The sequence below is a fragment of the Thalassophryne amazonica genome, chromosome 2 (genome assembly GCF_902500255.1).
Source record: "Thalassophryne amazonica chromosome 2, fThaAma1.1, whole genome shotgun sequence".
Taxonomy (NCBI): domain Eukaryota; kingdom Metazoa; phylum Chordata; class Actinopteri; order Batrachoidiformes; family Batrachoididae; genus Thalassophryne; species Thalassophryne amazonica.
Genome location: NC_047104.1, coordinates 109,839,447 through 109,867,290, shown reverse-complemented (window position 1 = coordinate 109,867,290; position 27,844 = coordinate 109,839,447). Strand labels below are relative to the sequence as shown.

At 41.2% G+C, this 27,844-nt stretch overlaps 2 protein-coding genes across 2 annotated transcripts in view; both read right to left on the bottom strand.

The window, feature by feature from the left end:
* Positions 1-583: 583 nt before the first annotated feature.
* On the bottom strand, positions 584-22,036 carry eif3jb (eukaryotic translation initiation factor 3, subunit Jb). The gene is made up of 8 exons (XM_034191749.1): positions 21,906-22,036; positions 21,691-21,779; positions 15,775-15,835; positions 15,565-15,671; positions 15,379-15,475; positions 11,446-11,616; positions 9,148-9,221; positions 584-1,168 (listed from the first exon to the last, which is right to left on the bottom strand). Exons 1-8 carry the CDS (start codon positions 21,916-21,918, stop codon positions 1,043-1,045), a joined length of 738 nt encoding a protein of 245 aa, XP_034047640.1. The 5' UTR covers positions 21,919-22,036; the 3' UTR covers positions 584-1,042.
* A 4,052-nt stretch (positions 22,037-26,088) lies between these two features.
* Positions 26,089-27,844, bottom strand: part of LOC117529042 (stereocilin-like) — a 34,880-nt gene continuing 33,124 nt past the window's right edge. Inside the window, exon 7 of the mRNA XM_034191741.1 lies at positions 26,089-26,339. Coding sequence (XP_034047632.1) covers positions 26,230-26,339 — 110 coding nt within the window. The 3' untranslated portion in view covers positions 26,089-26,229. The remainder of the gene's footprint in view (positions 26,340-27,844) is intronic.

Genomic DNA, 27,844 nt, shown 5'->3' with positions numbered 1-27,844 from the left:
TACTTAGAAAACACTGCACGTTGCTTGCACTTTTTTTTTTAACAATTGTCCTTGTTAAATTGAAACTGGTCACTTGATCAAAAGAAAGGGAGGGGGGGAAAAAAAAAAAAGAGGAGAAACACACCCCTGTTAAGTAACTGTAGCCCATATGAAGAGATGGCGGGGTGAAGCCCAGAAGCCCTTGCTCCTCATCACACTTGATACAAGCCTGCAGAAGCAATGACAAGGAGACCAGCTGTGGCAAGTTCACCCACTTGCTTATGCCATTAATTTTCTGCATTAGTAGAAAACAAATTAGTAAGTCATCCTTCTGCCATGCACAAATTCATAACTCAGCAGTTTGCTCCATAATTTCAAGGATGTTCCAGAAACGCATCAAGGAATCAGCCGAGAGATTGAAGTCACGTTTATTCTACTTGCCTATCCCTTTTATCTTACAGTGAATGTCATGTTCTCTGCAGAGACTCGCATGGTGGTGCATCATCTTCAAATCAATGGAAGTTTAAGAGAGAAAACATGTATGGACCAACTGTTCTATATTTGGCAACCAAAGTTAGAGACTACATAATTTCCTGTAAGAAAACTGTCCACAGGCAAAGTGATACCTGTATTATTTACATGACATTCTGCTTAAAGAAATTTGCATAGAACTTTGTTTCTATGTCAATCCACGTTGAACTGCAATACTATGTCATTCTGGCAGGATCAACATTTAACTGGAAAGAAAAACAAACGTGTCCTGCAATAAGCAGACAACAGCAGCTAAAAATCTATTATTCCCCTGAAGCTGGGCCAGCCGACAGATACGTGTTTATAAGTGTGAGTTGAGGCTGATTTGGAGAGAAAAGGCAATCTCATCTGTCAGAATATAAAGAGTTGAGACTGGATGCTCCCTGGTAGAGTCCCTCTGGTCACTGAAGCAAAATGAAGGGGGGGGGGCAACACTTAGTTCAGTTTCCAGGATGGCACTGGACAGCGTGACAAGGTGCAGCTGCATTTCTGAGGGGTGACAGGGAAAAGGGCAGCGGTGACGGAGCCGGTGTCACATGAAGTCCTCATAATCTTGGGCATAACCGCCGTCAAACTGTGCATAGTCGAGCTCATCTCTCATCTGTGCTTTCAAACCACCCCCAGGTAAGCCTTTCTTCTTCTTCTTCCCCTTGTTTTGCTGCAATTAATAAATCACAACTAAAGGTCAAGAAGTAAAAAGGTTGCTGATCAGTAATTCACATTTCTTTAAGACTACAAGCTGTAGATGTGATTAAATGGACAGTTAAGCATGAAGCGGATATGAACGGTTTAGTCTATGGCAGGGCGACACACTTTGCCCTCAAGGTCACTTGCCATCGCGGGCAAGCTAGGAGTCAGATCTATTTACCGCATGGTAAGTATACCAATTTTACAACATAATCCATGTATCATATTGAGTATGTACCGAGAGAGTCGCACTTGCACAGCATATTACAAGAACACAGAACAATCAATCCATTGTGTATGTTTGACAGGTTAACAGCTCTGCCATGGACTCCTTTCTGCCCCCCCAACCCCCAAAAGTTAAGTAAACAGATTGTTTTATATTGTTCTTTACCTGCACTTAGCACAGTGTGAGAGTAAAACTACAACACTTGGCATAATACTGATTGAATGTTCAATGTTAAAAATACATTCATTGTTATTAGTCATAGTACTATGTGCAAAATGTCTTCAAATGAGGATCTTTACTCTCTAAGCAGGATGGGGCTGTTCCCACACCTTGTCCTGCTGCATACGCCCATGTCACAGAGTCTGTGAGTAGAAGAAAAACCACACGAGGATAAACTGTTTACTTATGTGTAAAGAACTACAGCAAGAGGTTTCCATCAAGTGCCATTCAAGAAAAACATGTGATGCATATTTGAAGATCAAAATATACCATATCTGCATGCTGGACCATCCCTCGAGCGTCAGCCCATCCCACCTTTAAACCAAAATTGGTTAAACACCCACACCTATTAATTACATTTTTAAAGTTTAGCTTTTGTTTCAAGGCCTTATAAAGGGACTTCTTTGATGTTTTTAAACTTCAAAATGTAAAGTAATCAGAAATGAATGCTGAAATTTAAAAAAAAAAGGAAGGATTTTCTATAGTAAACTGCTGTGTATACATTAGCAATTTTGATGCTCTGTGCAGTGACACATCCAAGTAAGGCTGTAACACATATACATACATACATACATATATATATATATATATATATATATATATATATATATATATATATATATATATATATACACACACACACACACACACACACACACACACACACACACAACCCCTGGCAAAAATTATGGAATCACCGGCCTCGGAGGATGTTCATTCAGTTGTTTAATTTTGTAGTAAAAAGCAGATCACAGACATGACACAAAACTAGTCATTTCAAATGGCAACTTTCTCGCTTTAAGAAACACTATAAGAAATCAAGAAAAAAAATTGTGGCAGTCAGTAACGGTTACTTTTTTAGACCAAGCAGAGGGGAAAAAAATATGGAATCACTCAATTGAGGAAAAAAATTATGGAATCATGAAAAACAAAAGAACGCTCCAACACATCACTAGTATTTTGTTGCACCACCTCTGGATTTTATAACAGCTTGCAGTCCCTGAGGCATGGACTTAATGAGTGACAAACAGTACTCTTCATCAATCTGGCTCCAACTTTCTCTGATTGCTGTTGTCAGATCAGCTTTGCAGGTTGGAGCCTGTCATGGACCATTTTCTTCAATTTCCACCAAAGATTTTCAATTGGATTAAGATCCAGACTATTTGCAGGCCATGACATTGACCCTATGTGTCTTTTTGCGAGGAATGTTTTCAGTTATTGCTCTACGGCAAGATGCATTATCATCTTGAAAAATGATTTCATCATCCCCAAACCCTTTCAATTGATGGGATAAGAAAAGTGTCCAAAATATCAATGTAAACTTGTGCATTTATTGATGATGTAATGACAGCCATCTCCCCAGTGCCTTTACCTGACATGCAGCCCCATATCATCAATGACTGTGGAAATTTACATGTTCTCTTCAGACAGTCATCTTTATAAATCTCATTGGAATGGCACCAAACAAAAGTTCCAGCATCATCACCTTGCCCAACGCAGATTCGAGATTCATCACTGAATATGACTTTCATCCAGTCATCCACAGTCAACGATTACTTTTCCTTAGCCCATTGTAACCTTGTTTTTTTTTCTGTTTAGGTGTTAATGATGGCTTCCGTTTAGCTTTTCTGTATGTAAATCCCATTTCTTTTAGGCGGTCTCTTACAGTTCGGTCACAGATGTTGACTCCAGTTTCCTCCCATTCATTCCTCACTTGTTTTGTTGTGCATTTTCGATTTTTGAGACATATTGCTTTAAATTTTCTGTCTTGACGCTTTGATGTCTTCCTTGGTCTACCAGTATGTTTGCCTTTAACAACCTTCCCATGTTTGTATTTGGTCCAGAGTTTAGACACAGCTGACTGAACAACCACCATCTTTTGCAACATTGCGTGATGATTTACCCTCTTTTAAGAGTTTGATAATCCTCTCCTTTGTTTTAATTGACATCTCTCGTGTTGGAGCCATGATTCATGTCAGTCCACTTAGTGCAACAGCTCTCCAAGGTGTGATCAGTCCTTTTTAGATGCAGACTAAGAGCAGATCTGATTTGACGCAGGTGTTAGTTTTGGGAATGAAAATTTACAGGGTGATTCCATTATTTATTCCTCAGAATTGAGTGAGTCCATATTTTTTTCCCTCTGCTTGGTCTAAAAAAGTAACCGTTACTGACTGACTGAATTTTTTTTCCTGATTTCTTATAGTGTTTCTTAAAGCCAGAAAGTTGCCATTTGAAGTGACTTTAGTTTTGTGTCATGTCTGTGATCTGCTTTTTTTCTACAAAATTAAACAAGTGAATGAACATCCTCCAAGGCCGGTGATTCCATAATTATTGCCAGGGGTTGTATATATGGAAAATAAGTATTTGACCCCCTGTCAGTTTTGCAGGTTTTCCGATCTACAAAGAATGGAGAGGTCTGTAATTTTTATCGTAGGTACACTTCAACTGTGAGAGACAGAATCTAGATGTTTCCTGTAGTTGTTGACCACGTTTTCACACACTGCAACAGGGATTTTGGTCCACTCCTCCATACAGATCTTCTCCAAATCTTTCACGTTTGGAGTTTCAGCTCCCTCCAAAGATTTTCTATTGAGTTCAGGTCTGGAGACTGGCCAGGCCACTCCAGGACCTTGAAATGCTTCTTACAGAGCCCCTCCTTAGTTGCCCAGGTTGTGTGTTTGGGGTCATTGTCATGCTGGAAGACCAAGCCATGACCCATCTTCAATGCTCTTACTGAGGGAAGGAGGTTGTTTGCCAAAATCTCGCAATACATGACCCCATCCATCCTCCCTTCAATACGGTGCTGTCGTCCTGTCCCCTTTGCAGACGAGCACCCCCAGAGTTTGATGTTTCCACCCCCATGCTTCACGGCTGGGATGGTTTTCTTGGGGTTGTTCTCATCCTCTAAACATGGTGAGTGGAGTTGATTCCAAAAAGCTCTATTCTGGTCTCATCTGACCACATGACCTTCTCCCATGCCTACTCTGGATCATCCAGATGGTCATTGGTGAACTTCTAACAGGGGGACCTTGCTGCCCTGCAGGATTTTAAACCATGACAGTATCATGTGTTACTAATGTCATCTTTGTGACTGTGGTCCCAGCTCTCTTCAGGTCATTGACCAGGTCCTCCTGTGTAGTTCTGACTGAGTGTGTGAACAGGTGTCTTTTATACAGGTAACAAGTTCAAACAGGTGCAATTAATACAGGTAAAGAGTGCAGAATAAATGGAATGGTAAATGGACTGCATTTATATAGCGCTTTTCCATCTGCATCAGACGCTCAAAGCGCTTTACAATTATGCCTCACATTCACCCCGATGTCAGGGTGCTGCCATACAAGGCGCTCACTACACACCGGGAGCAATAGGGGATTAAAGGCCTTGCCACTAGTGATTTTCCAGTCAGGTGGGGATTTGAACCCATGATCTTCTGGACTCAAGCCCAACACCTTAACCACTAGGCCATCACCAGAAAAATTAACAGGTCTGTGAGAGCCAGAATTCTTGCTGGTTCATAGGGGGTCAAATACTTCTTTTATGCAATAAAATGCAAATTTATTATTTAAAAATCACAGTGATTTTCTGGACTTTTTTTTTTTTAAGATTCTGTCTCTCACAGTTGAAGTGTACCTACAAAAAAAAAACTACAGACCTCTCCATTCTTTGTAGGTGGGAAAACCTGCAAAACTGACAAAGGGTCGAATACTTATTTTCCCCACTGTACGAGGTCTGTCCATAAAGTATCGTACCTTTTTATTTTATTTTTTTTTTTAAACTACGAGGTCTGTCAATAAAGCAACGGTCCTTTTTATTTTTTTTCAAAAACTATATGGATTTCATTCATATGTTTTTACGTCAGACATGCTTGAACCCTCGTGCGCATGCGTGAGTTTTTCCACGCCTGTCGGTGACGTCATTCGCCTGTGAGCACTCCTTGTGGGAGGAGTCGTCCAGCCCCTCGTCGGAATTCCTTTGTCTGAGAAGTTGCTGAGAGACTGGCGCGTTGTTTGATCAAAATTTTTTCTAAACCTGTGAGACACATCGAAGTGGACACGGTTCGAAAAATTAAGCTGGTTTTCAGTGAAAATTTTAACGGCTGATGAGAGATTTTGAGGTGATTCTGTCACTTTAAGGACTTCCCACGGTGCGAGACGTCGCTCAGCGCTCTCAGCCGCCGTCGTCAGCCTGTTCAAGCTGAAAACCTCCACATTTCAGGCTCTATTGATCCAGGACGTCGTGAGAGAACAGAGAAGTTTCAGAAGAAGTCGGTTTCAGCATTTTATCCGGATATTCCACTGTTAAAGGAGATTTTTTTAATGAAAGACGTGCGGACGGGTCCGTGCGTCGGGACGCAGCCGACGCGATGCGGCGGCACAGGAAAAACACCTCCGTGTTGATAACCATTTGTAAAATCCAGGCGGCTTTTGATGGCTTTCAGTGGAGTGAGTATATGAGAAATTGTTTAACAGCAGGACATGTTCCAACTTGTCCTTAAGGCTTTCAACAGAGGTGTTTTTCCTGTGCCGCCGCGCCGGCTGCGTCCCGACGCGCGGACCCGTCCGCACGTCTTTCATTAAAAAAATCTCCTTTAACAGTGGAATATCCGGATAAAATGCTGAAACCGACTTCTTCTGAAACTTCTCTGTTCTCTCACGACGTCCTGGATCAATAGAGCCTGAAATGTGGAGGTTTTCAGCTTGAACAGGCTGACGACGGCGGCTGAGAGTGCTGAGCGACGTCTCGCACCGTGGGAAGTCATTAAAGCGACAGAATCACCTCAAAATCTCTCATCAGCCGTTAAAATTTTCACTGAAAACCAGCTTAATTTTTCGAACCGTGTCCACTTCGATGTGTCTCACAGGTTTAGAAAAAATTTTGATCAAACAACGCGCCAGTCTCTCAGCAACTTCTCAGACAAAGGAATTCCGACGAGGGGCTGGACGACTCCTCCCACAAGGAGTGCTCACAGGCGAATGACGTCACCGACAGGCATGGAAAAACTCACGCATGCGCACGAGGGTTCAAGCATGTCTGACGTAAAAACATATGAATGAAATCCATATAGTTTTTGAAAAAAATAAAAAGGACCGTTACTTTATTGACAGCCCTCGTATATGGATTTGATTCATATGTTTTCACGTCAGACAAGCTTGAACCCTCGTGCGCATGCGTGAGTTTTTCCACGCCTGTCGGTGACGTCATTCGCCTGTGAGCATGCCTTGTGGAAGGAGTGGTCCCGCCCCGTCGTCGGATTTTCATTGTCTGGAAATGGCGGAATGATTTGTGGGTTTTTTTCCATCAGAATTTTTTCAGAAGCTGTTAGAGACTGGCACCTGGAAACCATTTGAAATTTATCTGGCTTTCGGTGAAAGTTTTACAGGCTTCATAGAGAATAAGGTCTGTTAGTACAGCTTTAAGGACACTCAGCGCGCCGCGCTCCGAGCTGCGACGACACGGCACAAGCCACCGGACCATTTCTAAACAGATGGCTCTGTGGATACGAGACTGTTGTGTGCTCTTTCTCTGGTTATCACAAGAGCTGGACATCAGCCATTTTCCGGCAGATTTCACTTTTAATGAGAGATTGTCATGGAAAGCCGCGCGGAGGCTTCGCGCATCACTACCAATTCGCTTTGGAAGCGAGACAAAGGAACACCTTCGTTTCGGCGTGTCAGGGGACAAGTTTGGACATGTCTATCTCGGCTTTCAATGCTTACCAGTCCAGTAAGTATCAATGAAATTGTGGAGAGCTGGACATGTCCAAACTTGTCCTCTGACACGCCGAAACGGAGGTGTTCCTTTGTCTCGCTTCCAAAGCGAATCGGTCTTTACGCGCGAAACCTCTGTGCGGCTTTCCATAACAAAATCTCTTGTTAAAAGTGAAATCTTCCGGAAAATGGCTGATGTCCAGCTCTTGTGATAACCAGAGAAAGAGCACACGACGGTCTCGTATCCACAGAGCCATCCGTTTAGAAATGGTCCGGTGGCTTGTGCCGTGTCGTCACAGCTCGGAGCGCTGAGCGTCCTTAAAGCTGTACTAACAGACCTTATTCTCTGTGGGGCCCGTAAAATTTTCACCGAAAGACATAAATTTTTCAAATGGTTTCCAGGTGCCACTCTAACAGCTTCTGAAAAAATACTGATGGAAAAAAAAAAAAAAACCCCAAATCATTCCGCCATTTCCAGACAATGAAAATCCGACGACGGGGCGGGACCACTCCTTCCACAAGGCATGCTCACAGGCGAATGACGTCACCGACAGGTGTGGAAAAACTCACGCATGCGTACAAGGGTTCAAGCTAGTCTGACATGAAAACATATGAATCAAATCCATATAGTTAAAAAAAAAAAAAAATGTACGATACTTCATGGACAGACCTCGTATAATGCTTTGCTTAACAAAATCTGGCCCTCAAAATGCAGGCAACAGTGTCACAGAAGGATATAAATGTAAAAAGTTTCTTTGGCCATGGTCTCCCCGACAATGCTCGCGCCCGCAGCGTGGCTGTGGACAGACTGGGGAAGCACTGACACTGGGATAAGTTCTCCCAGATGTAACGGAGGAAGTCTCATGTTGTGGAAAAACAATTTTGGTCTGTTATGGTATGTTGTCTGTCTTACAACGTTTAGAAAGAGGTGTCATTTGATTTAAAATAGCGATTCCCTTTGAAGCTATTGATTCCAGAATGATCCGTCTTTCCACCATTACCCAGCAAAGAGCCGCAGCAAATCTCAACACACGGAGCTGAGGATATTATCATTATTTTCATGAGGGACAGTAACTTTAGTTTATGAACCAAAGAAGCAGGAGATATTAATGTTCCAGTCCACGGCAGGGAACCACGTCGTTGGTTAGAGAGGGAAAAAAAAAAGGCATGTTAATGACGAACAAATAAAAACTGTGTGAAGTGGTGGATGATTCTCACTTCTGCCCACATCAACAGAAAAAGAGTCCCGTTTAGCGACTTTAATTAGCAGAAAAGGTGAGTCACGATTGACATCTTTAAATGACTTTGATATAGGTTGATGAATAAATTGTGGACGTGCCCCTTCTAAATCAGAACCAGCGGGTCCACAATCAATGTAGAGAAATTATTGTCCTGTTACACACCCTCAAAAACATCATAACGGCCCAATTTAATTTTTTTTTCCCTCATAACAGCGTAACGGTCCATTACACTGTTATAATGCTGGTGAGAACCCTGATCTGGGATGGCTCGTATACATTTTTGTGAAGGTCTTGGAATGTAAATGTTTAGTCACTTTAGGTGGTACGAAAAACTGCTTGACCCATGGACTAGTTTATGCGCTACAAAACACGAGTATTAACTGAGATTCATGAACAAAAAGAAACAATACTACCAGAACTGCTACATTGAAGTTCAATTTTGCTATGAGCAACAATCAGATGATATGGTAGGTGGACAGTGCCCCCTACTGACTGAAATATCCACATGATATACACGCGCGCACACACACACACACATAATAAAGACACCACTTACTTTTTCTTGTTTCTGTTTTTCACTAAGTAGGACTGACAGAGAATTACTGATTTTCTTCAAGTCATCTATTTCCACTGTATAAAAAAAAAAAATAATAAAAAAAAAAAATAAAAAAACAGGTCACATGAACTGTTTCAAATGTGCAGGTGCGATACTGCAAATACACAATATTGTACCCAAGTTCTTTTTAAATTGTAATAATTGCAGCCTACAGCTAAAAATAAATAAATACAAACATCACAAAAATGTGAATACCGTACTTCCTTGATTAAATGCCCGGGCTGACTTGCAATTTATGGAGGGAAATTGCACGTGCTGTAATGTTGGTTTGAAGGTTGATGACTGTATAAATAAGTGGAGATCATTGAGGGACAAATTAGCCCCCAAAGAAAAAAAAAGGGGGGGTGTCAATAAATTTGAGGAAGACCAGGAACTAGGGTTGCAACTATTGATTATTTTAGTAATTGAGTATTCTATCGATTATTCGAGTAATCGGATAAAAAGTAGTTTTGTGTTTTTAATCAATAGTCCAGGGCTCTCCCTAAGCAATGGCACAATGTTGCTGCGCCAAAGTCTTGACATTTTGCTGAAATGGTGATGGGATGTGTCTTACTTTTTTTTTTTTTTTTTTTTTTTTTAATGTTGGTGCACTGGTCCCCGAGTGATTTTTTTAATCCCTCTTTCTCTACGATTCGGCAGATGCATTTCAATGCATCTGCTGAATCGCTCGAGGTTGAACATGCAAGCCTCACAGTTTTTTTTATTTATTTAAGTTACAGTGTTTGTGAAGCGCTGTGTGTTGCCCAAAAAGACAATTAAAAAGCGAAACAGTGCGAGTCTGAGCAAAACACAGTTGAAAGAGTGGGACTTTTGCTGACAGGATCTTCTTTCGGAAACTGTTTGTCAATGTGGCCGGGGACGGAGCTGTAGCTGTGTGAGGGGCTCCCCTCACACCGGGCAAAGAGAAAGCAATCTGCCACTGGGTGAATAGTCACTCAACACACAGAGCGGACTGTTTTTAAAAATAGACAAACACACTACTTTGCTTTAAATGCGCAGTAGGTCTATTTCAGATGATCAATGTGGACGGTCTTTCTCTTAAAAGGCTATTTTTTACTCTGTGTGTCACGTTGGAACGGTGAAGCTATCATTGCTAATTTGATTAGCTGTGATGCTCTAGTCTTTTTTTTGGAGAACGTTACAGCATCACACACCAGCCTGGCGTATGTACTACAACGTTAAATGAAGCTTCGAGGCAGAGAATTTGCCTCAAACATTTTTTGTAATCAAATTATTCAAGTTACTCGACTAATCGTTTCAGCCCTACCAGGAACCACAGACCATATATACCCACCAGGAACAGTAGCGGTGCAGGTGGAAAGAAATTCCTGCCTTATTCTCCATGTTACACCCACTACTATTCCAGCGATAAATTGCATTACGACGCTCACCAACACAAGGGAGAACTTCCAAAGGGTCACACCCATGTTGACATCATTTTGGAGTTACAGAAGCATAAATCACGCTTTAGGATTTTAAGGTACCACACTGCAGCAGACTTGGGGGTGGGGGGGTGCCAACAAATAAATGAGTGACTGGGCCAAATGTAATCCTTTTTAATGTACACAATGCCAAGCTCTTATTTCAGGTAGGCATTTATTTTTTTCCAAGGTTTTACCCTGGACATTATATAAGACAGGCCCTTATTCAAGGTCATTTAATCAAGGAAATACAGTATTTCAACTTTGCATAACTCACTATTTACACATTACAGTGGGGAAGACTGCTGACTTGACACTTGTCCAGAAGACAATCATTGACACCCTCCACAACTAGGGTCAGCCACAGAAGGTCATTACTGAAAGGACTGGCTGTTATCAGAGTGCTGTGTCAAAGCATATTCATGGAATGTTGACTAGAAAGGAAAAGTGTGGTCAGAAAAGATGCACAAGCAACAGGGGTGACTGCAGCCTTGAGAAGAATTTCAAGCAAAGTCGATTCAAGAACTTGGGGAAGCTTCATAAGCAGTGGACTGATGCTGGAACCAGTGCATCATGAGTCATCAGGCATAGACATGTCCATGAAGTGGGCTACACCAGATCCAAAAATACAGATGAGCTGAAGGCTGCATTCAAAGCAACCTGTGCTTCCATAACACCTCAGCAATGCCACGTACTGATTGCCTCCATAAATAAATATTCTTTTTCACAAAACTAATTTTTGAGATGCACAGTATACAAAATTTTACAGCAAAAGTTTATGATCAGTCAATAGAAAACTACTTCATGAGGTACTTACATGAAATACAAAGTTCCCGAAACAATGACTCCAAGAAACTTGAATAATGGACAGATTTTTCAAACTGGCATATCTTTTCTTTTAGCAATTTTTCAAACTCTGTGAAGTCTTCTCTGGAAGATGGACACATAGCATCAATCCCACCGACACTGTTTGAAGGGCTGCCAACACCTAAAAGCAACAACAGGGAGGCGGCAATTAAAAGGCATGATTGTATGAACCAGACAACATTGAGACCGTCCTTCTGGGTTTTTTCTTTTATTGTAAACAGCTTATATACAATTAATTTTAAAGTTGTTTTTCCCTCTTAATTGATATCCCGCCTTTCGAGCGCTGAACAATTTCGGTATGTTTTTTGGTAAAAGATTTTTGCTTTGTACAAGATCTGTGCTGTTTGGAATTTTACTATGTCTGTTAAGCAATGCCGTGATGAAGCCTCACAGGACATGTTGAGGCATGTCCAGCTCATGCTCAATTTCTCGGATAATCACACGACTGAAAAGCAACCGACAGCCGTCTGAAATCCACCTGAAAGCCGTCCTGTGAGACCAACACGGAAGTGGTTTTGTGCCGCGTAATGAACGGCTCCGTGGCGCGTCCCTCTGCTTTTCTTTCCATGAAAAAAAAACTCCTGTAACAGTGGAATGTGTCGAAAAAGTGCTGATGTCCACGCCTTGTGCCTTTTTGTGAAAGTCAGACGATGTCCCAGATCAACAAAGCCTTCACGTTGGAAATGATCTGGTTGTTTCAGCAAGGTTTGAACCTGTCGATCGGCGCTCGGAGTGTGGCGCGTTCTCAGCAGTTGTGGGCGGTCTTTAAACCGTCTGGATCACTCCTTAATCTGTGTAATCCCCATAAAATTGTCCCTGAAAGCCATATTAATTTTCCGAACGGTGTCCACCTGGAGGTCTCTCACAGTTGATGGAAAAAAATTGATGCAGCAAAGCTGCAAATCGTTCAGACATTTATTCGCAATAAAAAACGACGAGGGGGTGGACCAGTGCTCACACAAAACCTGCTCACAGGCGAATGACGCAACCGACAGGTGTGAAAAAACTCACGCATGCGCACAAAGGTTCAAGCTTGGCTGATGCATTCACACGTGATTCAAATCCATATGGTTTTTGAAAAAAATAAAAAAGGTCGGATACTTTTCTAACAGACTTCATATACACACACACATATATATATACACACACACAACAAAAATATAAACGCAACACTTTTGATTTTGCTCCCATTTTGTATGAGATGAACTCAAAGATCTAAAACTTTTTCCACATACACAATATCACCATTTCCCTCAAATATTGTTCACAAAGCAGTCTAAATCTGATAGTGAGTACTTCTTTGCTGAGATAATCCATCCCACCTCACAGGTGTGCCATATCAAGATGCTGATTAGACACCATGATTAGTGCACAGGTGTGCCTTAGACTGCCCACAATAAAAGGCCACTCTGAAAGGTGCAGTTTTATCACAGCACAATGCCACAGATGTCGCAAGATTTGAGGGAGCGTGCAATTGGCATGCTGACAGCAGGAATGTCAACCAGAGCTGTTGCTCGTGTATTGAATGTTCATTTCTCTACCATAAGCCGTCTCCAAAGGCGTTTCAGAGAATTTGGCAGTACATCCAACCAGCCTCACAACCGCAGACCACGTGTAACCACACCAGCCCAGGACTTCCACATCCAGCATGTTCACCTCCAAGATCGTCTGAGACCATCCACTCGGACAGCTGCTGAAATAATCGGTTTGCATAACCGAAGAATTTCTGCACAAACTGTCAGAAATCGTCTCAGGGAAGCTCATCTGCATGCTCGTCGTCCTCATCGAGGTCTCAACCTGACTCCAGTTCGTCGTCGTAACCGACTTGAATGGGCAAATGCTCACATTCATTGGCGTTTGGCACGTTGGAGAGGCGTTCTCTTCACGGCTGAATCCCGGTTCACACTGTTCAGGGCAGATGGCAGACAGCGTGTGTGGCGTCGTGTGGGTGAGCGGTGTTCTGATGTCAATGTTGTGGATCGAGTGGCCCATGGTGGCGGTGGGGTTATGGTATGGGCAGGCGTCTGTTATGGACGAAGAACACAGGTGCATTTTATTGATGGCATTTTGAATGCACAGAGATACCGTGACGAGATCCTGAGGCCCATTGTTGTGCCATACATCCAAGAATATCACCTCATGTTGCAGCAAGATAATGCACGGCCCCATGTTGCAAGGATCTGTACACAATTCTTGGAAGCTGAAAATGTCCCAGTTCTTGCATGGCCGGCATACTCACCGGACATGTCACCCACTGAACATGTTTGGGATGCTCTGGACCGGCGTATACGACAGCGTGTACCAGTTCCTGCCAATATCCAGCAACTTTGCGCAGCCATTGAAAAGGAGTGGACCAACATTCCACAGGCCACAATTGACAACCTGATCAACTCTATGCGAAGGAGATGTGTTGCACTGCATGAGGCAAATGGTGGTCACACCAGATACTGACTGGTATCCCCTCCCAATAAAACAAAACTGCACCTTTCAGAGTGGCCTTTTATTGCGGACAGTCTAAGGCACACCTGTGCACTAATCATGGTGTCTAATCAGCATCTTGGTATGGCACACCTGTGAGGTGGGATGGATTATCTCAGCAAAGCAGAAATGGTGATATTGTGTATGTGGAAAAAGTTTTAGCTCTTTGAGTTCATCTCATACAAAATGGGAGCAAAACCAAAAGTGTTGCGTTTATATTTTTGTTGAGTATATATATATATATATATATATATCATCACTGGTCACACTAATTATGGAGAAAGTAATCTATGGTGATTGTTTTAACTTTAAAGAAACAAATTAGTCTGATATATTTTAATCCTTCATATTTGATTCTTCTGCAAGGGGTTATTTCTTGCATGCAATCATTGACTTTTCGTGGTATCATGATACTCATTAAAAAAAAAAAAGATTTGACATAGGCTTCATGATACAGTTATCACCGTTCGTGATGCATTGTTAAACCGCTAAAATTAATTGTCCAAAATTGTTACTGAGCAGCTGAAAGTAATTCAGCTTGTTCCAAAAACAATCACCTTTGGCACATCTACTATAACTGTTAGAGAACAGTACAGCACACAGCCCTTTCAACCAACAAAAATGAGCGGTGCTTCTTTCCAGTAAATGCACCATTGGCATTACTTCTTTCTGCTTAATAAAACTATTTAACAAAGCAACATTGCAACCAACATTCCCTGCAATGGAAGAGACACCCCTATAAGTTGGACTAAAAATGTTTAATTCTTAACTTTAATATCAGCTTCCTGCCATTAGTCCTACCATTGGCCTGCTGATGCTCGCCTGAGCTTTGGCAATACCCTTTCAAAATAAAGGTTCTGTACTGCGTTGAGTGCAGCTGCCACTGATCTGACATGACAAAATTTTGATTGTGACATTCATGAAAAATATGAGTTCTCAGTGGGAGCTGCCAGACATTCTGCCAGTACTGAGGAAGAACAGACATTGGCTCCTAAAAATGTGTGCCCAATCTATTCCAACAAACCATCTAACTCACTCATCTTCAACCTCTTACCCGGAACCAGGTCGCAGGTAAACCATCTATACAATGAGTAAATTACCTCCACATCTGTTCAATACTTTATACCATACCCTGTCCTGTTCAAACACAGCAGCTGCTTGAACAAGTGGTATATTAATGCAACTCACAGTGGTGGGGAAGTATAAATGGTAAATAAAACTGGGGCTGTTGCAATTTGAAAGTCACACATTTGAGGAAACCATTTACCTTTCAGCCCCTATCCTGGGCTACTATCAACGTGTATTGTGAATGAAATTGGTTTTCCATATATTTTACAAATATGCAATGTCACCCTGAACCCGTGTATCTTCAGGTGCATTAAAAAAAAGTTAAAAAGTGACTTACCAAAAGCATCTTTTGCTAGCTCCAAGTCTGAGTCTTCCTGTAACTTCTTCACTCGTAACTTCTCTGCGAGTTGTTCTTCAGGCGATAGTTCTGTTTGCTGTAATAAAACAAAACACAGATTATTTTGTTGGCCAACAACAATAGTCAGTATTCTTGAAGCTACAAAAAGAAGAAAAATAAACATACTTTATCTTTATTCTCCTGCTCTTTCATCTCTTGCTGTTTTTTTCGTTGTAGATTTTCTTTCTCTTTTATTTTTTCACTTAACTTTTTCTTTACAGAAACCTTTGCCTCTGGAAATTTAAAATACAGATAAATGTGCAGGGGGGAAAAAAGAAGGTGCCACACAACACAAAAGCCACTGTATTCTTGTTACAAAAACAGTCAGTCACACACCTGTTTTTTTCTCCTCTACTTTGTTCTCTTCCTCTTCCTCTTCCTCATCATCCCAGTTGTCCTGTAAAGACCAAATGGAGGACAAATAAATTACATTTTACTGATTACTCTGGGAAAAATCCAGGTACAAATCACATACACATAAAATTAGGGTTGGGTATCGAGAACCGGTTCTTTTCGGGTATAATTAAGAAATGATTTGATCCACCGACATCAACAGCCTTTTTGCTTAACGATTCCCTTATCGGTCCTTCAGAGCAGCCGTTGTTTTTGAGGGTATCTGTCGGGAAAATAATCATTTCTTTATGTTGATTACAGACCCTGCAGTAGGTCTGTAATCAACCGTTTCTGCAGCATCACTCCAATGTGAAGCGTGAACCAATGAAGCAATGCTTCAATCCGCTGACTCGGTTCTTTGATTCGCTGCTTTTCAGAAGCGGCAAGTCCGCTTCTTAACCTCTCTCAAAGCCATTAAAATATGTTAATCGTGAGTCAATTTTGTGTGGATTAAAGTCACTAACTGTCTTGTTGCAGTCAAGCAACGAGAATCATCCTCCGCTCTGTTGGCACAGCTTAAAATGCTGCACGGCTCTCTGCCGAGACAGAGTCCGGTCGGAACTAACAACTTCAAAGCGAATCGCCGTTTACATCAAATGCCACCTCTTTCCAAACGCTGTAATACAGACAAACTACAATTTATAAACATTTTTTTTTCCTCCCAAAATGAACTATCCTGCATTCTTTAGCATTAGGGTTCGCCAGCTGCAAGAGCTCAGCTCATAGGTATGGAATGACATTCATGCCAGTAATGTCTGAAAGGAAATGCTTTTGACAAAAACTAGATTTTATTTCTATTTATGTCCAGAGCTCAAGGATCCACCATGTAGAGTGTATGTCCAGAGTTTTAAGGAACCAGTGACCAATTTCATATTTGTTTACTTTAAGACTCAATAAAATGTTGACATAGAAAACCTGTAAAGCCTACTTTTAGTACACAGAAAATTCACAAGAGGCATCGATAAGGGAATCGGATCGATAATGGTATTGATAGATAAAATCTTATCACTACCCATCCCTACACAGGACTGCAAACACTGATTTCATAATCATTTAGATACAAACTACATTCAAAATTGAGTGATTTGTCTTTAAAATAAAAGTTTTCAAAAGTCAATTAGAAACATGACTGCACCAACCACAACTTTAACCTATGACCTCAGTCTGCAAACTTATCCAAGATATTGTACCAAGGTACCAGGGCGGGGTGATGAGAAATTAAGAAAACAAATTGACACATTTCCACTATTCCCAGAAGAGCCCCTCTCCTTCTGTGTGTGTACAAGAGAGAGGGAGAGACGAAGTAAATCTCAGCTCCGTTCCTCCCTCTCCATCCCCGATTCTTGGAAAGACCTACGTAAATACACTTAAAAATATAAATGCAAGTTTTGTTTTTGCTCCCATTATTCAAGAGCTGAATTCAAAGATCTAAAACATTTTCTATATACACAAAAGACCTATTTCTCTCAAATATTGTTCACAAGGCTGTCTAAATTTGTGTTAGTGAGCACTTCTCCTTGGCGGAGATAATCCATCCCTCCTCACAAGTGTGGCAAATCAAGATGCCGATTAGACAGCATGATTATACACAGATGTGCCTTCGGCTGGCCACAATAAAAGGCCACTCTGAAATGTTCAGTTTTATCACACAGCACAATGCCACAGATGTTGCAAGCTCTAAGGGAGGGTGCAATTGGCATGAAGATAATTTTATTAACTACACAGATGTATGATAAAACAAATGGTGGCTTATAACACAATGATGAGAGTGAGGAGCCACAGCGGCAGCCAGTTTTTTTTTTTTTTCTTTGTTTGTATGTGCGCGCATGAACAGGACAGGAGGTCCTCAAACTGGGTCCTGGAGAGGCAGAAGTACCGCTGAAATGAACATTTACCAAATATAATGAAATTTTATTTTCAGTCAATTTTTTATTTTCACTCATACTGTTATCCATGGAATATTGATTTCAAATGAAAAATACAAAACCTTGTTTCTTTAGCAGACAGCAGTATCTACACATCTTAAATGTTTAAAAGATTATCAGGGAAATTTCCCAAAAGCAGATAATACAACTTATAAAACCACATTACTGTTTCTTTTTCAAAAAGATAAACACCTGTTTTCCAGCAGTTTTCTCTAAAAATATCAAAATTGGAAATTTTACATTCTTCAATGAGCCTTCTAAACATGTACTGGTCATTCTGAACATACTGAGTACCTTGGAAAATCTGTAGCTGCTGCAATTTAAAATATACAGCTGTATTTGAAGTAAGTGTCTGTACAAAAAAAGGCATGGTAATTTTCAGGCTGTTCATCCCAGATAGAGATTTTGGCACACATCCTAAATTATTCATTGGGGTCATATTAGTCTAGATCAATTGAGTTATCCTCTCCTAAATTATGTGCATACATGTATAAGCTAAGTCCTAGACTACTGAAATCATCCCAGTTCTGGCATGGCCAGCATACTCACCAGACATGTCACCCATTGAGCACGTTTGGGATGCTCTGGATTGACGTATACGACAGCATGTTCCATTTCCCGCCAATATCCAGCAACTTTGCACAGCCATTGAAGAGTAGACCAACATTCCACAGGCCACAATCAACAACCTGATCAACTCTATGCGGTGATGTGTTGCACTGCATGAGGCAATGGTGGTCACACCAGATACTGACTGGTTTTCTACCCCCCATAAAGCAAAACTGCACATTTTAGAGTGGCCTTTTATTGTGGCCAGCCTAAGGCACACCGGTGAAATAATCATGCCGTCTAATTAGCATCTTGATATGCCACACCTATGAGGAGGGATGGATTATCTCGGCTCACTAAGATTTAGACAGATTTGTGAACAATATCTGAGAGAAATAGGTCTTTTGTGTATATATCTGGTTGTATCCGCTGTGGCGACCCCGAACACAAAACGGGACCAGCCGAATGGTCAACAACAGTGCTTAGCAGATTAGCGTAACTGTGCCCACCACTGCAGACATCCATTTCAAAAATAGCAATTATTTGCACAAAAACAATAAGGTTTTATCAGTTTGAACATTAAATATCTTGTCTTTGTGGTGTATTCAATTGAATATAGGTTTTAGAAGATTTGCAAATCATTGTATTATTTTTTTTATTTACATTTCACACAACATCCCAACTTCATTGGAATTGGGGTTTTGTGTATATATATATATATATATATATATATACACATACATACACACATACACACACACACAAAACCCCTGGCAAAAATTATGGAATAACCGGCCTCAGAGGATGTTCATTCAGTTTAATTTTGTAGAAAAAAAAAAAAGCAGATCACAGACATGACACAAAACTAAAGTCATTTCAAATGGCAACTTTCTGGCTTTAAGCAACACTATAAGAAATCAGGAAAAAAAAATTCTGGCAGTCAGTAATGGTTACTTTTTTAGACCAAGCAGAGGGAAAAAAATATGGACTCACTCAATTCTGAGGAAAAAATTATGGAATCACCCTGTAAATTTTCATCGCCAAAAACTAACACCTGCATCAAATCAGATCTGCTCGTTAGTCTGCATCTAAAAAGGAGTGATCACACCTTGGAGAGCTGTTGCACCAAGTGGACTGACATGAATCATGGCTCCAACACGAGAGATGTCAATTGAAACAAAGGAGAGGATTATCAAACTTTTAGAGGGTAAATCATCACGCAATGTTGCAAAAGATGTTGGTTGTTCACAGTCAGCTGTGTCTAAACTCTGGACCAAATACAAACAACATGGGAAGGTTGTTAAAGGCAAACATACTGGTAGACCAAGGAAGACATCAAAGCGTCAAGACAGAAAACTTAAAGCAATATGTCTCAAAAATCGAAAATGCACAGCAAAACAAATGAGGAACGAATGGGAGGAAACTGGAGTCAACGTCTGTGACCGAACTGTAAGAAACCGCCTAAAGGAAATGGGATTTACATACAGAAAAGCTAAACGAAAGCCATCATTAACACCTAAACAGAAAAAAAGGTTACAATGGGCTAAGGAAAAGCAACCGTGGACTGTGGATGACTGGATGAAAGTCATATTCAGTGATGAATCTTGAATCTGCATTGGGCAAGGTGATGATGCTGAAACTTTTGTTTGGTGCCGTTCCAATGAGATTTATAAAGATGACTGCCTGAAGAGAACATGTACATTTCCACAGTCATTGATGATATGGGGCTGCATGTCAGGTAAAGGCACTGGGGAGATGGCTGTCATTACATCATCAATAAATGCACAAGTTTATGTTGCTATTTTGGATGATTCCATAATTTTTTCCTCAGAATTAAGTGATTCCATATTTTTTTTCCCCTCTGCTTGGTCTAAAAAAGTAACTGTTACTGACTGCCACAATTTTTTTTTCCCTAATTCCTTATGGTGTTTTGTAAAGCCAGAAAGTTGCCATTTGTAATGACTTTAGTTTTGTGTCATGTCTGTGATCTGCTTTTTTTCTACAAAATTAAACAACTGAATGAACATCCTCCGAGGCCGGTGATTCCATAATTTTTGCCAGGGGTTGTGTGTGTGTGTATATATATATATATATATATATATATATATATATATATATATATATATATATATAGAACAGCGTTGTGCATGGAGCCACTAGGTGGCAAGCGACAGCAGTTTGTGATAATCAAGTCATTGCAGAAACCAGGCTCTTCTTACTCAGGTTCAATCCCAATACTTTTCCTTTCTCATCATTTTACATGTGAATGTATAAAATTAATGGAAAAGGCTAAGTGACAAGGTGAAGGGAGGGTACTGGGATCGGGCCGAAGCTTGCGTGATCTGCTTCTACATGTGCTGACAGCAACCAGCAGCCCCTGCACAGTTTTCAAAGAGGGAGAAAAATAAACATACTTGCTTGTTTCTCCTTTATGCAGTATATAACAGGAAATTAATTTTATTAATAAAAATATACACAGATGTATCCATACTATAAAACGTTCCAAGGATTATCAGCAAAACTGACAAATTTTATTGCTATCTGGGTTCAAGTTGGTTTGACAAGATGTCTCCTTTAGATCCATAATTCCTGACAACACACCAATTTTAATCTGCTATGAGTTTTCCCCTCCGGCTCCATATGGCAAACCAAACTGAAGCACTGATGAGGCCTCAGCCGGCAAGTTCCATGTTTTAATTACTTCAGCTTTCGAGAAGAAGCCTCCAGTGCATTCACGTAAAAGGCACTCGACCAGCTATGTCAACTCATACCAGTTTACCACCAACCCACACTCAGAAGGTTCTAGGCCTACGTCTGGTTTGAGTCATCTCACCACTTGATGATTTCATCTGACTGTTGCTAAAGTTGGTTAGCAGGCTAACACCGCCTCATGTTACAACTCAAACCCAGACATACACCACCTCTTGTAACAATGTCAAAAACAACTAAGTTCGAACCGGATAATTGTTTAGTGACCACACGACTACACCAAAGGCGCCTGTTGATATCAACGTTTCAAAACATCAACGTGTATCTTTGGAAGCTAACGAATTTGCTAACTAGGCGGCAACATGTTAGCTTTGCGCTACGTAAACGTGAGCTGACACGTAGACGTTTTGCTAATAAAAGTAAATATACACAGTCATCTACATTTGCTTGAAGCCACATCTATTACAGGATGATGACATTCACTTTATCAAAGGCACGGCCGTGTTAAAATCGAGTTAACAGGGTGCCGCCGGCTCCGATAAAGCCACATGAGTTAGCCGAAAAGCTAGCATTAAGCTAACACGGGTTTGACAGGCAGGCAGCGGTATCCCGCTGTCAGCGTGGCAAAGACTGAATTTTAACTCACTTTGAACAACTGTTTGTCAGATTAATATACCTTTACGTCCTCCTCTTCGTCTTCGCCTTCCCATTTGTCCAACACTACCGCCTTCTTAATCGGCTCCTCCGGCTCGAAGCTATCAGCATCTATTTAAAAAGAATTAAAAGAGAGAAACGACAATACTAAGACAATCCACACTGACTAATGTACTGGTTTGTAGTAACACAATGTTAGGTTTGTAAAAACAAAGCCTGTCAGCTGAAGTTTCTCACCCCAGTCCGCCATGTTGACTCCTGTGTGTGTAAGTGTTTGACAGGCTGAGGCTCCTGAAGCTGAAGCTCTTTGGCCGGGATTCCCCTAGTGGCCGTAGCAAGTAAGCGCTCCTCTTCCGAGTCGCTGGAAGCAAAGCTCGACACAGTATCGAATTTTTAAACAGTCAGTTCTGCGGCGAGCGACGCCCCCCAGGCCAAAACAAAAAACAAACAAAACCGTCAACATAACAACATGCATGTAATTCTGCATCTTATTTGTGACCTCAGTTCAAAATTCTTGTTCTTTGATTTTACTGTAAAGCGCTTTGGACACCATCTGGCTGCTGTAAAGGGTTATAGAAATAAATGTTGGTTGGTAGGTAGGTAGGTAGGTAGGTAGGTAGGTAGGTAGGTAGGTAGGTAGGTAGATTGGGTTGAAGCCACATCTATCACAGGACAATGGCATTCAGTTTATCAAAGGCACGGCCGTGTTAAACTCGAGTAACACAGTTGGGACTGAACCAGTTGATATTAATTTGCACTGACAAGGGGCAGAACTGCTTTGTAATTACTGATAGATTTCAGCTGGTGTCTTGGCTTTCCATGTCTTTTTGCACCTCTTTCATTAGGTGTTCAATACTTTTTTCCTGTGTCATTTCACATAACTTACTTTATGGACATCTGTGGTGTCATTTGTTTGTATGTGTGGGCTGTTACCGACATCTGGTGAAAATGCCACGTCAATACCACCTTTAGAAATATATTTACTGAGAAAAATGGTGATGTGTGCAATACTTATTTTACCCAACGTATATATACAGTGCCCTCCAAAAGTATTGGGCCGTTTGATATTTCACATATTTTAATTTGTTTATGCTATTTAAAATACAAAAAGTAAATCAGGCTTCTCAACATAAACATTTCTAAAATTATCTTCCTTAAACTCAAACTCAAAGCAAATCTCTACAACTTCATATAAAATAATTAAAAATGTATATATGCCAAGGTTTACCATAGAGTGCCATACTGTTTGTATTTCTTCATAATTGATGTAAATAAAGTCCAAGATGTATTCACTGACTTGGAAATGTTCATGTCCTGAAGAAAACTAGCAATAAAACTGATTATTTACAGGTATAATATCAAAGGGGTCCATTACTAATGCAACCCATCATTTTGGCTTTTATTTTTTTAATGAATTTATATCAAGGTGTAGAGATTTGCTTTGAATTTGAGTTTAAGGATGACAATTTTAGAAAATTTTATATTGAGAAGCCTGATTTACTTTTTGTATTTAAAATGTTTTTATATATATATATATATATATATATATATATATATATATATATATATATATATATACGAGGTCTGTCCATAAAGTATAGGTCCTTTTTATTTTTTTCAAAAACTATATGGATTTCATTCATATGTTTTTACGTCAGACATACTTGAACCCTCGTGCGTATGCGTGAGTTTTTCCACGCCTGTCGGTGACGTCATTCGCCTGTGAGCACTCCTTGTGGGAGGAGTCGTCCAGCCCCTCGTCGGAATTCCTTTGTCTGAGAAGTTACTGAGAGACTGGCGCTTTGTTTGATCAAAATTTTTTCTAAACCTGTGAGACACATCGAAGTGGACACGGTTCGAAAAATTAAGCTGGTTTTCAGTGAAAATTTTAACGGCTGATGAGAGATTTTGAGGTGACACTGTCGCTTTAAGGACTTCCCACGGTGCGAGACGTCGCGCAGCGCTCTCAGGCAGCGTCATCAGCCTGTTTCAAGCTGAAAACCTCCACATTTCAGGCTCTATTGATCCAGGATGTCGTGAGAGAACAGAGAAGTTTCAGAAGAAGTCGGTTTCAGCATTTTATCCGGATATTCCACTGTTAAAGGAGATTTTTTTAATGAAAGACGTGCGGACGGGTCCGCGCGTCGGGACGCAGCCGCCGCGACGCTCCGCCACAGGAAAAACACCTCTGTTGGAAGCCTTAAGGACAAGTTGGAACATGTCCAGCTGTTAAACAATTTCTCATATACTCACTCCACTGAAAGCCATCAAAAGCCACCTGGATTTTACAAATGGTTATCAACACGGAGGTGTTTTTCCTGTGCCGCCGCTCCGCGCCGGCTGCGTCCCGACGCGCGGACCCGTCTGCACGTCTTTCATTAAAAAAAATCTCCTTTAACAGTGGAATATCCAGATAAAATGCTGAAACCGACTTCTTCTGAAACTTCTCTGTTCTCTCACGACGTCCTGGATCAATAGAGCCTGAAATGTGGAGGTTTTCAGCTTGAAACAGGCTGACGATGGCGCCTGAGAGCACTGCGCGACGTCTCGCACCGTGGGAAGTCCTTAAAGCGACAGTGTCACCTCAAAATCTCTCATCAGCCGTTAAAATTTTCACTGAAAACCAGCTTAATTTTTCGAACCGTGTCCACTTCGATGTGTCTCACAGGTTTAGAAAAAATTTTGATCAAACAAAGCGCCAGTCTCTCAGCAACTTCTCAGACAAAGGAATTCCGACGAGGGGCTGGACGACTCCTCCCACAAGGAGTGCTCACAGGCGAATGACGTCACCGACAGGCGTGGAAAAACTCACGCATGCGCACGAGGGTTCAAGCATGTCTGACGTAAAAACATATGAATGAAATCCATATAGTTTTTGAAAAAAATAAAAAGGACCTATACTTTATTGACAGCCCTCGTATGTGTGTGTGTGTGTGTGTGTGTGTGTGTGTGTGTGTGTGTGTGTGTGTGTGTGTGTGTGTGTGTGTGTGTGTGTGTGTGTGTGTGTGTGTGTGTGTGTGTATTGACTGCCGGCACTGTTATTTACTGAAGACAAAGTAATGTTTTTGTTTACTTGGTGTAGCCATAAACAGCTGATGCGTGCATGAATATGAAAAATACATTAATCACACAAAAAAGAGTGGTTTAGTTTGTAATGGATTTATTATCGCAGAAAGTGCGCACAACAATACAAAACTCACAGCAGAATGACAAACTTGAGCAATAGTTGACAAAAAAGTTGTTAATACGTATTATATATACCTGTCATACGAGGTCTGTGAATAAAGTATCCGACCTTTTTATTTTATGTTTTTTCATCAGCCAAGTTTGAACCTTCGTGCGCATGCGTGAGTTTCAGCATGTTAAAGGACAAGTTGGGACATGCCTATCTTGGCTTTCAGTGCTTACCAGTCGAGTGAGTAAAAGAGAAATTGTGGAGAGCTGGGCTTGTCCTCTGGCACTCCGAAACCTGAGGTGTTCCTTTGTCTCGCTTCATCAGCGAATCGGTCGTGACGCGCGAAGCCTCCGCACGGCTTTCCATGACAAAATCTCTTGTTAAAAGTGAAATCTGCCGGAAAATGGCTGATGTCCAGCTCTTGTGATAACCAGAGAAATTGCACACGACGGTCCCGGCTCCACACAGCGATCCGTTTAGAAATGATCTGGTGGTTTCTGCCTCTCGATGGCGGCTCGGAGCGCGGCGCGCCATGCACCATTGTGGGCAGTCCTTAAAGCTGTAGTAACACTCCTTATTCTCTGTGAAGCCCGTAAAATTTTCACCGAAAGCCAGATAAACTTTTTGAATGGTTTCCAGCTGCCTGTCTCTAACAGTTTCTGAAAAAATTCTGATGGAAAAAAAGCCCAAATCATTCCGCCATTTCCTCGCAATGAAACAACGACGAGAGGGGTGGAACAGTGCTCACTCAAAGCCTGCCCACAGGCGAATGACGCAACTGACAGGCGTGAAAAAACTCACGCATGCGCTCGAAGGTTCAAGCTTGGCTGACGTAAAAACATACGAATCAAATCCATATAGTTTTTGCATAAAATAAAAAGGATGGATAATTTTCTCACAGACCTTGTATAGCGACAATAACTTGATAGCAAGTGCTCAACGTTACAAATACAAAGTTTAACATTTTTAAAATATACAGGTTTTTACATGTGAGGCTTTGATTTATTCATAATGACATAATGCATTAAATGTTTGATTGCTGTTGTGAATATGGTGTCATATTTGTGAAATGGGACTGTGAGGAGTTTGTTTAGTGATTTTTTTTTTTTTTTTACAATGAGCCAAGTACAATTCTGTCTCTCTCTCTCCCCCTGTGTGTGTGTGTGTGTGTGTGTGTGTGTGTGTGTGTGTGTGTGTGTGTGTGTGTGTGTGTGTGTGTGTGTGTGTGTGTGTGTGTGTGTGTGTGTGTGTGTGTGTCAGTGATTAATGCTCTGCCATACACAGAATAATGTAAAAACTTTGTCGGGGTGCTGTTTATCTGGTGTGTGGTTTTGGATGTGTTTGTGCATGAGGTGTTTGGTCCTGATCCGTCAGGGGTGAGTGGGGTCATGTTCCAGGGCAGATGAGGTCAGGGCAGTGCAGTGCGATCAGCAGCATCAGCAGTCCCACTGTGACACACAGTGGGCTGTGGGTCAGCGGTGGCCCCAGTGACCTCCCTACAGGAACACCATGAATTAAATATGCAGCCATGAAGAAATAAGGTCACAAAAGACAGTCAAGATCTATTTTCACACAAGCTTGTCCTCGTTTGCATATTTCATCAAAATATCTGCGGTGACGATCAGCAGACAGTGGACACAGTACTGGAATGAACTTCCAGAAGCAATGTTGTGTTTTCTGATTCTGAGTGGTTATTGCTTAAAAAAACTGGTATAAGTACAATAAATTCAAATACAGCTGTTTTAATTTTGTTCGGAGGAAACAGAAACTGCATGATTACTTATTCACGCAAATCAAATCCCTTTTTTTTTTTTTTTGTGATTCAGTGAAACAACATATTGGTTCGGTGTGGGTTTGACATTTGGTCAATTCTGTCCAAATGTGAACCACTTTATCTCTTCCACCATGTTTTATCCAAATTTGTCCCAGACTGTTTGAGATTTTAAAGTTATCCAACATCAAAATTCATATGAATAATAGAAAAGCAATGGATGACTTCATATGAGTATTTAACAGTAACCATCGGTTGATCTGTAACCAGAGTTGGATACGATTACCCTGAAATGTAACCAGTTACTGAATACAAAATACAAGTGGAATACTTTGGGTTACTTGTAATCGGAATACTTTTGGATTATTTCAAAATTAATTATGGTTCAAAACATCATATAAAACAAATATTTGTGGTTGTGCCCATTTTGGTGAACAGCATGGAACCATAATCCACTGCTCTAACCACCGTGGCTTCCCTCATCATGGACATCAGCGGCAGTTCCAGCAATGGTTCCCCACATATGCTGGCGTGACTGGTGCAATAAAGGGACCTAGGGGAGGTGAACAGCAGAAGAATGAGGGCTTCATCACCCCTTGTTACCTCCGACGCAAGGAACAACAAGAAGTGGCCCAGTTGATGTGTTTATCACCAGGGTTGATCGGCATGTTAGCTGTGAGGCCATGTTCAAGTACATTCAGAGCTGTGGGGTGATGGTCATGGGTCTCTTCCTGAGATCACGCCCGAACTCATCCTACAAGTCATTTGTCGTGAGTGTTCCAGGAGGGGACCTTAGCAAGTTGACACATAAAGAATTGTGGGATGAAGGCATTGAAGTCTGTCGTTACAAGCCTCAAGGTGGTCGACAGGGCGAAGTGAGGTACTCCTAATCATGTGATAGCATGGCAAAGCTAACTACTGGTTCCTACAATTGTAAATTTTTTGATGTTGGAACGCCAAAGATGCTCTTTACGGAAGAACTGTTTAAATCATGTGACTTTTTGTGTCTACAAAAACATTGGCTATATGAATCACCGTTTCACAGACTTGACAAAATTGCCTCATGCCCCGTTGACTTTACTGCTAGTAGTGCTATGGATCCCAGTGCACTGAGAAGTGGTCGCCCACACAGTGGTGCCGCCATCATCTGGAGGAGCGATATCCGGCACAAGATTACTAATGTGGTGACTACTTCTCCAAGGCTCGCAGCTGTCAAGGTAAAACTTGATG

Coding starts and splice junctions, on each gene's coding strand:
- eif3jb (XM_034191749.1), bottom strand. Junction 15,836..21,690: donor ACGAAGAGGAGGACGTAAAG/GTATATTAATCT, acceptor TGGTCTTTACAG/GACAACTGGGATGATGAGGA. Junction 1,169..9,147: donor AAAAACAGAAACAAGAAAAA/GTAAGTGGTGTC, acceptor TATTAATTGCAG/CAAAACAAGGGGAAGAAGAA.